Source organism: Prionailurus viverrinus, chromosome C1 (genome assembly GCF_022837055.1).
Source record: "Prionailurus viverrinus isolate Anna chromosome C1, UM_Priviv_1.0, whole genome shotgun sequence".
Taxonomy (NCBI): Eukaryota; Metazoa; Chordata; class Mammalia; order Carnivora; family Felidae; genus Prionailurus; species Prionailurus viverrinus.
In genome coordinates, this window is record NC_062568.1 from 187,383,702 (window position 1) to 187,396,303 (window position 12,602).

Consider the following 12,602-nt stretch of genomic DNA (forward strand, 5'->3'; position numbering starts at 1 on the left):
TTACGTGTCCAACTTTGGTTGAGGTCATAATCTCACAGTTCATGAGTATGAGCCCTGAATCGGGGTCACTGCTGTCTGCACAGAGCCCATTTCGGATCCTCTCACCCCTCTGTCTCTGCCCCTCCCCTGCTCATGTGCAAGCTCTCTCTCTCTCAAAAATAAACATTAGAAAATTTTTTAATAAAAATAATACTTAACACAGGGTCAAAATAAATTTTAAATACTTATTAGATAAAAAGTATGAGACTTGAACAATAAAATATATAAAACATTGCTAAGAAAAATTAAAGATGATCTAAATAAAGGAGAAAAACATAATCTTCATATATTGAACAGCTCAAAATTGCAATTTTATGCAAACTGATCTTTGGATTCAGAACAGCCCCAAATTTCCAGCAGTCTTTTTTATAAAAATTGGCAAGTTATTCTAAAATTTATATGGATATACGAATGACAATTTTGAAAATGAACAACAATGTTGGAGGACTTATACTCCTGATTTCAACACTCACTGTAAAGCTACAATAATCGAAACACTTGGTACTGTATTAAAATAGACACATAAATAGGGGCGCCTGGGTGGCTCAGTCCGTTGAGCGTCTGACTTCAGCTCAGGTCACGATCTCACGGTCCTTGAGTTCGAGCCCTGCGTCAGGCTCTGGGCTGATGGCTCAGAGCCTGGAGCCTGCTTCCGATTCTGTGTCTCCCTCTCTCTCTGCCCCTCCCCCGTTCATGCTCTGTCTCTCTCTGTCTCAAAAATAAATAAATGTTAAAAAAAAAATTAAAAAAAAAATAGACATATAAATCAAGGCAGAATACAGTTTCAGAAACAGACGGACATATATACAGTTGGCTGATGTTAACAGAAGTATAATTCAATAAGGGAAAGGACAGCCTTTTTCCAGATGGTACTAAAACAGTGGGACACCACATACAAAAAATAACCTTGACACTTGCCTGAGCTCATATATAAAAATCATCTTAAAATGAATCAGAGACACATAAAATCTAAAATATAAAACCAGAAGAAAACATAAGATAATATCTTAGTTGCCACAGGTTAAGCAAAGACTTTTACATGGAATTCCAAAAAGCATGAATAATAAAAGAATTAAAAATTGATGAAAACGGACTTTCACAAATTCAGAAAGTTCTGTTCTTTACCATTAAGAAAATAAAGAAAAAACAGCATAGAAGCAAAAGTCAGTTTGAGAAAAGAATTACATCCATGATAAAGAACACTTACAACTCAGTAAGAAGGCAAACAACCCAATAAAAGAAATGTGCAAGAGGGGCACCTGGGTGGCTCAGTTGGTTGAGCATCCCGACTCCTGATTTTGATTATGATCTCACAGGTCATGAGATCAAGCCCTGCATTGGGCTTTGCACTGACAGTGAGTAGCCTGCTTGGGATTGTCTCTCCCTCTCTCTCTGCACCCCTACCCCTGCTTGACATACACTGACTCACGTTCTGTCTCTTTCAAAATAAATACTTAAAAAAAAATAATAAGGTAGTTTAAAAAAAAAATGCACAAAAGTTTTGAATAGACACCATACCAAAGAAAATACAAGAATAGGGGCGACTGGGTGGCGCAGTCGGTTAAGCGTCCGACTTCAGCCAGGTCACGATCTCACGGTCCGTGAGTTCGAGCCCCGCGTCGGGCTCTGGGCTGATGGCTCAGAGCCTGGAGCCTGTTTCCGATTCTGTGTCTCCCTCTCTCTCTGCCCCTCCCCCGTTCATGCTCTGTCTCTCTCTGTCCCAAAAAAATAAACATTGAAAAAAAAAATTAAAAAAAAGAAAATACAAGAATAACAAATATACACATGGAAAGATATCCAACATCATCAGTCATTAGGTAAGTATAAACTAAAGCCACAGTGAGATACCACTACACATTCACTAGAATGGTTAAAATTAAAAATACCAAGTATTAGCAAAGTCATGGAGCACATTGGAACTCATACACTGCTGGTGGGAATTCAAATCAATACATTTACTACCCTGGAAGACAGTGTGATAGCTTTCCTACAAAGTTAAAAATACACATACAATAAGACCCAGCAATCCCACTCCTGGGTATTTTTCCTCAAATGAAAGTATATGTTCACACAGAGATTTATATTAAAATGTTCACAGTAGTATATCTGAAATAGCACCAAACTGGAAATAACTCAAATTACCATCAACTGTTAAACAAACTATGGTTTGTCCATTCGATGAAATGCTACTCAGAAATAAAAAGGAATGAATGGCCTTACTGATACATGGAACAACACAGATGAATCTCAAAACCATTACGCTAAGTGAAAGAAGCCAGACAGGGAAGACGGCAAATCACAAAACTCCATTTATATGAAATTATAGAAAAAGCAAAGAGGTACCATTTTACATCAATCTGCAAAGTGGATCGGTGGAACTGGAAAGGACAGACTACAAAAGGTCCCAGGGAGCGTTCAGTACAGTGGAAGGGTTATGGTTGTGGTGGTAGTTACATACTTAATATATCTGACAGAGCCCCTCAAATATTACACTTAAAATTTATGAACTTTTAGGGGTGTGTGGGTGGCTCAGTTGGTAAATCATCTGACTTCTGCTCAGGACATGATCTCATGATTTGTGAGTTCGAGCCCAGCAACAGGCTCTGCTGACAGCTAAGAGCCCGGAGCCTGCTTCAGATCTGTGTGTCTGTCTGTCTGTCTGTCTCTCTCTCTCTCTCTCTCTCTCTCTGCCCCTCCCCTGCTCACTGTCTCTGTCTCTCTCTCAAAACTAAACATTAAAAAAATTTTTTTTTAAATTTATGAACTTTTAGATGCAATTATAACTCAACAGAGCTAATTAAAAAAAATATAAGGCCATTATTCTTTTAATTTTAGTGTGGGAAAGCCCTGTCAATATGAGAAAATGTCCAAGTGAATTTCACTATTATACTATATTATATAAAATAATAAGGGGTGCCTGGGTGGCTCAGTTGGTTGAGCGGCCAACTTCGGCTCAGGTCATGATCTTGCGGTCCGTGAGTTTGAGCCCCGTGTCGGGCTCTGTGCTGACAGCTCAGAGCCTGGAACCTGTTTCGGATTCTGTGTCTCCCTCTCTCTGACCCTTCTCTGTTCATATTCTGTCTCTCCCTGTCTCAAAAATAAATAAAAAACGTTAAAAAAAAATTTAAAAATAAAATAATAAACTTCATTATTATATGTAAAAAAGGCTAAATTTAGAGGTTTTTTTAAAAAAAGTGTACAATGAGGATTTTAAAAAGCTTTTGAAAGTAAAACAGAACAAAACCATCTCTAATTGTAGAAACAAAGAGAGCCTGGTAGAAATATAAAGTAAAAGATAATGTTTTTTTTTTTGTAACAGCAGTAGTCTGCCAAATATTATTTATTAATTTAAGTTAATCAAGTGTAACACAAATACATTTATAAAGTTTTATAAATCTATAAAAATTTCATGATTATGTGGCACATACACAGGTGTGGTATCATATGCTATTTAGAGAGGCAGGAATGCTGTCTTTTCTTGGGTCTATATGGCTGAAGCATGGGCCATGACTCAAAATATATGCTCAGGAGCTCATCAATCCCTACTGAATCCTGAATGACTTTCTGTAACACAAGTGAGTAACAAAACAGAGTAACAAACAATCCACCAGGAAACTGTAAACTTGCCTGGTTACCCTTCTACCAGCTGGAAAAGGTATAATGGTGATACAGACCATGACATTCACAAGAAACATCTGAGCAGCTACATAATAACAACCACATACTAAGCATTTGCCCAGTGCTGTGCTGGGAGACTTGTCTCAGTACCTCTACTACCATAACATGAGGTTTACACATCCCTTTAAAATATCCAAAACACCGGGCGCCTGGGTGGCGCAGGTGGCGCAGTCGGTTAAGCGTCCGACTTCAGCCAGGTCACGATCTCGCGGTCTGCGAGTTCGAGCCCCGCTGATGGCTCAGAGCCTGGAGCCTGTTTCCAATTCTGTGTCTCCCTCTCTCTCTGCCCCTCCCCCATTCATGCTCTGTCTCTCTCTGTCCCAAAAATAAATAAACGTTGAAAAAAAAAAAATTTAAAAAAAAATATCCAAAAGATATCGTTCTTGATTATAAGAAACAAAATAAAGGCATAAAAATACAAGATTGTGTAAAACAATATACGGAATACTGGGACGATGGCCGTTACAGAGCTTTGTAAACAGCAAGAATTAATAAACACCAAAGAAAACGCTAGAAAAATTAAGCTACTGCTTACTCTTCGTCTGGGCTGAGGGAAGCCATCTCTGTGCCGTCGTCTTGTTCGAGAACGTGCCTGGATTCCCTGTCCTTTATTCAGTGGGTCAAAGGATTCTATTAATAATAAGCAGAAAGCATATTATGATATAAATAACTCAGATTTATATAGAGACTTTGGGGGAGAAAATATCAGGTAATCATCACTATATTATTTTTTTATGATCAAAAAAGGTGGATATAGCATTTAAATAAAAACTTCATTAATGATGAAGGAAACCTCCTGCAAGATTACGGTGTGAAAGGTTAAAAAAAATTAACCACTTTATTATTTAACCTTCAAAGGTAGAGACCATTTGTGCCTTAGGTTATCAGACAGTATAACTGCTTCATGATGTCAATTCAGAGTTCTACCAATCTTCTAAAACCAAGAGTATTTTATGTTGCACAAACCTGATGGAAAATCTGCTTCCAGATCCTGCTCAGTTTCCCCTTTTGAGAACTGCTTCAATTCTGAATCAGCCTCTTGCACAGCATTTGACTTTAAGGCATAATGATTCAACTCTTCCTCCCAGCTATGTGGCGTAGATACTGCCTCTGATTCAAGATCACCACTGTATGTACTTCCTTGGTCTGAAATATACAGAAAACAAACAAATGCTCAAAATGAGATGGACCCTATACATGCTCAGAAACCCTCCTGAACCCCTGAATAACAAAACCAAGATATACCTGCTGATTTAAGTAGATACACTAAAAAGATGAAGTAATTTCTTCACCAGCCTCACAAAACTGGCTTCATATTCTTGGTAAACACTTTAAAGCATTATTTTAATTAATCCTTAAAACCAGTATCTGAGTTACCTTTTATTATTCTCATTACACATTAGCATACAATCATAGACATCTGATGCCCCTTATGAATAGCTAAAAATACAAATATTAAATCCAAGAATACTAATACTTTATGGTTTCTATGACTGAGAATAATATTTCTAAGATTTGAAATGTATGTAGAATTACAAACCTTTTTCAAAAATCTTGGTATCTAAAAAGAGCTCCTGTTCAGAAGTTTGGGATCCTAAGGGAAAAAAAGCACATAATTAAAGAACTTACATGTATTCACAAAGCAAACTGCATCTCAAATGAAATGACTACATTATATAAATGAATCATACTAAGGAATGCTAAAAAAATAGCCTTCATATGCAGGGGCACCTGCGTGGCTCAGTCGGTTAAGCATCTAACTTTGGCTCGGGTCATGACTTCATGGTTCATGAGTTTAAGCCCCACATTGAGCTCACAGAGCCTACTTAGAATCCTCTGTTCCCCTCTCTCTCTGTCCCTCCCCCACTCATTCTCTCCCTCTCTGAAAATAAATAAACTTAAATAAAAAGATTTCATATGCAGAAAGAATAAATCATTAATAAAAATAGGCATTAGTGATAAATGCAATTAAATTATGACCCCTAACAGTGTTTATATTTCTAAGGTAGCAGTACAAGAGAAGTCATGTCAAGAGGGACCTTTATTTTAGATTTACACTCCTGTGCTTTTTTTTTTTTTTTTTAATGTTTATTTATTTCTGAGACAGAGACAGAGCATGAGTGGGGGAGGGGCAGAGAGAGGGAGACACAGAATCTGAAGCAGGCTCCAGGCTCTGAGCTGTCAGCACAGAGCCCAACGCAGGGTTAAACTCACAAACCGTGGGATCATGACCTGAGCCGAAGTCGATCGCTCAACCAACTGAGCCACCCAGGCACCCCATACACTCCTGTGCTTTCTGAATTTATTTTTTACCACGAAACACACACACACACATACATAATTTATTTACAAACTGACAAATATGCATTGAATTGCTTTTTCCTCCCAAAATATATCTTAAGACTACACTGAGAAGTCACTAGACTTAGAATATAAATACAAGTTACATGAACAATCAGCACATGAATGAAACCGAACACAGTTCTATCAATTAACTATTTTAAAACTAAAGTGCTTAAGGTTTTAGGGGCGCCTAGGTGGCTCAGTAGATTAAGCATCTGACTTTGGCTCAGGTCATGGTCTCGCGGCCCATGGGCTTGAGCCCTGCATTGGGCTCTGTGCTGTCAGCTCAGTCTGGAGCCAGCTTCAGACTCTGTCTCCCTCTCCCACTACCATTCTCCCATGCATGCGCGCGCGCTCTCTCTCTCTCTCTCTCTCAAATGTAAATAAACATTAAATTTTTGTTTACTTTTAAAAAATAAAAGTAAAGAGCTTAAGGATTCAAAGTAAAAAACAGAACAAAATGCTTTTTAAAACCCAGGACTACAGCTTCTTTTCTCTGAAATCAAACATAAATTAGCCAGTTCTCTTCAGTAGGAATAAATTTCTCCCTCCTTTATGTTTCTAAACCATTAGATTTTACTTACACTCTAGTGATCACAACTATCCGTCTTAAGGCTTAGTTTTAAAAAGTTTTTTCAGTCTGACTCAATTTTTAGGTTAAGAGAAAGTCACAATATTTGTTCAGAGGAAGCACCTAAAAAATGTTAACTATTTTTTTTTAATGTGTATTATTTTTGAGAGAGACAGAGAGCAAGCAGTGGAGGGGCACAGAGAGAGGGAGACACAGAATCTCCTTCATGATTGTGAGATCATGACCTGAGCCAAAGTTGGATGCTCAACCAACTGACCCACCCAGGCACCCCAAAATGTAAACTGTTAATGTGAGTGGAAAGCCAACTTAAAATGAGGTTTATTTTCATGAATTGCTAAACTTCCAAACTAAATATCAGAAATTATAAGATCAAGCATAAGGGGCAACATTCTAAGACATTAAAATCTACATATAAATGGGTCAGAATTATGAGATTATACACTAGAGACCAAAATGAGACCAGAAACAGAATAGTAACAAATAACCTTTTTATGCAACTCTGACAATATTATGATTTTAAAACTTAATGGCATCACTAGAGGAATGTTGATACTTTTTTTAAAAAAGCGCTACAGTGTTTGGGGTGCATGGGTGGCTCAGCTGGCTAAGCATTTGACTTTGGCTCAGGTCATGATCTCACAGTTCTTGGGCTCAAGCCCCCATATTGGGCTCTGTGCTGACACTCAGAGCCTGGAGTCTGCTTCAGATTCTGTGTCTCGTCTCTCTGCCCCTCCCCCACTTGTGCACTCTCTCTCTCTCTCTCTCTCTCTTTCTCTCTCTCTCTCAAAAATAAATGTTAAAAAAAAAAAGTTACAGTGCTCAGAAAATCACCCAGCATTTATTATGCAAAAATCTAAACCTTAGCTTTGTAAAAACCATCAATAAAAAAAGAAAAAAATTGTCAAGAAAAAATAATTTCTTGACTCATCAGTGATACAGGAAAAGGCCTTTGTATATTTTGACTATCCAAACACAATTTTCTCTATGTCTTCTTATATCCCAAAATCAAGAAAGTGCTAAGGCCAGAAACCTTTCTGGATATGTCCTGCTAGTATTGGTTACTATCATCAACTTTGGAGGAAGACAGACCTGAATTCAACCTCTAGTTCCGTCACTTCCTGATTGTACAACCAGGGCAAGTAGGCTATCCTATTTTTCCAAATGAGGAATCTAAAGTAAACAGTACCTTCCTCATAGGGCTGTTGTAAAGGTTAAATGAGGCAATGCACACAGTGCATTTGGGACATGCCTACGGTATGTAAGCACATAACTACTGTTCTTACTGTTATTCCACCCCACAGAGGGGGATTTATCTACAGGTTATTTTGAGCCGAATGGTTTTCCATCATAATATTCTATTTACCTTCTATGAACATGCTGATTATTATATACTAAGAATTCTTACATGGGGATCATGGCTTTGAATACAGGAATGAAGTCAGAAAATAATCATGAAAATGGATTTACAGGCAATTTTTCTGGAATCATTAAGAACTAAAAACTGTATTGACTATAGATATGTAGTTTCATAAAAAGGAAAAAAGTTTCAGAGGTATCAACAAGTTTAACAAATTCGGTATTTAAACACAAATAAAGCTTTTAGAAATATCTTGACTACCCAATACTTAAATTACTTGAGCTACCTGAAAATTTGTGTGTTTTCTTTCTTTCTTTATTTACAATTATACCAACCTCCCTGGGATAGAGTCTTCTCCTTCTCTTCATCTTCTGCAATCATTTCTGCCATCTCAAGGAGATCAGCTTCAAATGGATGTGAAGGAAGCTTCTCCTTAATGTCTTCAATACTTTCGGTGACTTTATCTTCATTATCCATTGAGGATGGAATAAGCATAGGGACAGGCATCTAAAAGACCAAGGACAGTTTCTTGGGAACAGGTTTGTCATCAAAACTATTATTTGTGAGATGATTTAAGCACTAAAATAATGAACAAATTCAGATATTTCTATTGCTAATGATTAAAATAGTCTTGCTAGTTTGTTTTTATAAGACAACAGCCATTTAAATCAAAATTCAATTAAGTGCTTTTCTGGATAGTCAACAAAATGTGTTTCTAACTCACCTAAAATAAGTTATCTAATACACACTAGTTTCTGATTATATTTCTTGCTTAACATTTTCAGTTTCACACAACTATTTTCCTTAAGAATTCACCAAGGCAAGGGGCGCCTGGGTGGCTCAGTCGGTTAAGTGTCCGACTTCGGCTCAAGTCATGATCTCATGGTCCGTGAGTTCGAGCCCCGCGTCGGGCTCTGTGCTGACCGCTCAGAGCCTGGAGCCTGCTTCGGATTCTGTGTCTCCCTTTCTCTCTGACCCTCCCCCGTTCATGCTCTTTCTCTGCCTCAAAAATAAATAAACATTAAAAAGAATTCACCAAGGAAAAATATATTTCCAATACAAAATGAACACATTTTTAAAAATAGTGAGAATAATATAAATCACAGTATTTATTTTTTCACCCTTGTTAGACTCTAGAATTTTAACACACATACACATGTCTGACCTTTTTCTATTTAAATGGTCTTATTGTGTATGGAACATTATAAAAAGGCTGTATCACAGCATTCTCTGAGAAGGCAGGGTATAAATACAAGCAGCCCTTAATATACTCCATATTAAATAATACAGTAATATGATAAGAGCCAAACACTTTTTTACCAAAAAGTGAAGAGTTTTTAAATTGAGCTGTAACATTTTAACTGAGGAAAATGTGCACTAAATCAGCCTTCATCTCTACATGATTACTCACGGGAACTGGAATTCCAAATGGGACTGGTGCATACTGAGTATAAAGATGAAGAGGTATGGGCACAAACACTGGTACGGGAACTGGCACCACAATGATCTGGGGCTGACTTGGAGTGTCTTCTAATGAAAAATAAATAAATTAAAAAAAACAAAACAAAGAGGGTTAGAAACATCTTAATATAAATTTTTTAGAAAGCAATGGGGATTTACAGTTCCAAAGAATTACAATTAAAAAAAACTTTTTAAAGCACACAGACCTATAGTTCAAAAGTGTAATCTGACACTGGCAGTCAAAAGAAGAAATAACTAAACTAGCAAAGAAAGGTTTGAGTATAGCAAAGATAAAAAGCAGGCAACAAAACAATGAGCAATGATATCAGGATACAATGAATGAAGGATACAATGTGGATTAATGCATGTAAAGAACTGGAACAATTATCTTATAAGAGGGTTACAGAAAACTGCTAACATGAATAAGAAAGGTATGTTAAAGATGAGATTAAATAGAGCCATTTTTGTGAAGCTATAATGAACTTTAAAATAAATGTTTATGTATTCTGGGGGGAGGGGGCAGAGAGAGAGGCAGACAGAGGATCTAAAGTGGGTTCCACGCTGATAGCAGAGAGCTTGATGTGAGGCTCAAACTCATGAACTGCAAGACCAGGACCTGAGCTAAAGTCGGATGCTTAACCGACTGAGTCACCCCGGCACCCCTATAATGAACTTTTAAAATCATTTCTAGTAGATAGTGTGGAGTTACTGCAGATCTGTTAGCACAGAGTAATATGATGAAAAGGTCACTAAAAAAGATTAATTTGGAGGCCATCTTAGTATGGAATAAAAAGTATATGAAGTGTAAAAGGAGCAGGCAATTGAAGTATGTACATACAATGAAGACGATGAGGACCTGGACTAGGATGGTTATGATACTACAAAAATGAATAAATACATACAAGCAGATTTTCTTTTTTTTTTAAACCTTTTTTTTTTAATGTTTATTTATTTTTGAGAGAAAGAGAGAGAGACAGAGCACGAGCAGGGGAAGGGCAGAGAGGAAGGGAGAGAGAATCTGAAGCAGGCTCCAAGCTCTGAGCTATCAGCAGAGAGCCTGATGCGAGGCTTGAACTGTGAGATCATGACCTGAGCCAAAGTCGGATGCTTAACTAACTGAGCCACCCAGGCAAGTGAGCCACATACACATATTCTAAGGTATTAAAAAGATGAAACAGAACTTAGAAGCCTAAATGAGAATAGGGAAACTAAGTGAGAAGGATGGAGAATTTATCCAATGTTTAACAGGTATCCTACAGGGTCCTTTCTATGTACCAGAAAAATACCCTAGATGATTATAAAACCATTAATGTAAGAGAAAGGTAATGCTAGTGAGAAGAAGTGAAAAGCTGACAAGTTGAGTAGGGTTAGAGGTAGGAAATTATATCGGATCAATTTTACCATGGTCTAGTGGACATTAAAAATTACCTGTCAATGGGAATGCAAACTGGTGCAGCCACTCTGGAAAACAGTATGGAGGTTTCTCAAAAAACTAAAAATAGAACTACCCTATGACCCAGCAATTGTACTACTAAGGTATTTATCCAAGGGATACAGATGTGCTGTTTTGAAGGGGCACATGCACCCCCATGTTTATAGCAGCATGTTGTTTTGGCTATCAACAATAGCCAAAGTATGGAAAGAGCCAAAATGTTCATCGATGGATGAATGTATAAAGAAGATGTGGTATATATAGACAATGGAATATTACTTGGCAATCAAAAAGAACAAATTCTTGCCATTTGCAACTACATGCATGGAACTGGAGGGTATTATGCTAAGAGAAATTAGTCAGAGAAAGACAAATATCATATGACTTCACTCATATGAGAACTTTAAGAGACAAAAACAGATGAACATAAGGGAAGGGAAACAAAAATAATATGAAAACAGGGAGGGGGACAAAACATAAGAGACTCATAAGTATGGAGAACAAACAGAATGTTACTGGAGGAGGTGTGGGAGGGGGGACAGGCTAAATGGGTAAGGAGCACTAAGGACTCTACCCCTGAAATCATTGTTGCACTATATGCTAACTAATTTGGATGTAAATTAAAAAAAATAATAATAATTTTCTTAAATTACCTGTCGATAGGAGTCTGGGCAAAATGGGTGAGGGGGAGAGGGAGACAGAGGTCTCCAAATTATGGAATGAGTAAGTCACAGGAATAAAAAGCAGAGCATAAGTAATACAGTCAATGATACTGTAATAGCGATATGATGGGGACAGATGGTAGCTATACTTGTAGTGAGCACAAGCATAATGTATAAACTTGCCAAATCTCTAAGCTGTACACACCAGAAACTAATGTAACTGTGTGTTTCAACTATACGCAAAAAATAAAAATAAAAATAAAATCACCGGGATTAGAGATGTCTGATAACCAAGCTACATAATACTAAGTAAGTCACTATTAACTACAATACAAATATAGGCTGAAGTCATCTGTAACATTACTATTCAGTGTGGTCCATGGGGGCTTTAAGAAATGCAAAACCTCAGGGGCGCCTGGATGGCTCAATCAGTTAAGCATTTGACTTCAGCTCAGGTCATGATCCCACAGTTCTTGAGTTTGAGCCCTGCAGTGGGCTCTGTGCTGACAGAGTGGAGCCTGGAGCCTGCTTCAGATTCTGTGTCTCCCTCTCTCTCTGCCCCTCCCCTGCTTGTGCTCTGTCTCTCAAAAAACATTTAAAAAAACAAAAAACAAAAAAAAAACCCCAACCACTTAAATTCTTTACAAATTGTCCTAAGGGAATACAGCAAATAGACATTTATTTGAGAAAATCTACCTAAATACAGTAAGAATAGTGGGAATCTATGACATGTGCTCCACTACTTACTCCATACCCCAGCTCAGCCAGCTCAACTTGACAGAAGCTCTGCTCTGGGTAGGTGTGGCCAGGAGGAATGGGATCCTATTTCTTCAGCTCCCAAACAAGGGTTACCATATCTCACCAGGGGTCTGGCCACCATCGTTTCTCATTCCCTCCAACTCCATATTGAAAAGTTTAATTTCCTGGTGAGTACAGCTGACAGGCTGGAGTCTCCCTTTCTCCACCCAGCTACCACCCATAGGGTAGAAGCCCTACTGCAGGACTGGTAGGCCAAGAATATGAGGTCCCAATCATCCT

The 12,602-nt window shown here is 37.7% G+C and overlaps 1 protein-coding gene across 5 annotated transcripts in view; it reads right to left on the minus strand.

Annotated features, from left to right (window-relative positions):
• Positions 1 to 12,602, minus strand: part of ZMYM4 (zinc finger MYM-type containing 4) — a 145,938-nt gene that overhangs the window by 23,958 nt on the left and 109,378 nt on the right. For all 5 annotated transcript variants that reach the window (XM_047872017.1, XM_047872021.1, XM_047872018.1 and 2 more), the window contains 5 exons: positions 9,421 to 9,539; positions 8,345 to 8,516; positions 5,258 to 5,311; positions 4,684 to 4,863; positions 4,253 to 4,347 (listed from right to left, as the gene is read on the minus strand). In XM_047872017.1, the coding sequence (XP_047727973.1) occupies positions 4,253 to 4,347; positions 4,684 to 4,863; positions 5,258 to 5,311; positions 8,345 to 8,516; positions 9,421 to 9,539 (620 nt within the window). The remainder of the gene's footprint in view (positions 1 to 4,252; positions 4,348 to 4,683; positions 4,864 to 5,257; positions 5,312 to 8,344; positions 8,517 to 9,420; positions 9,540 to 12,602) is intronic.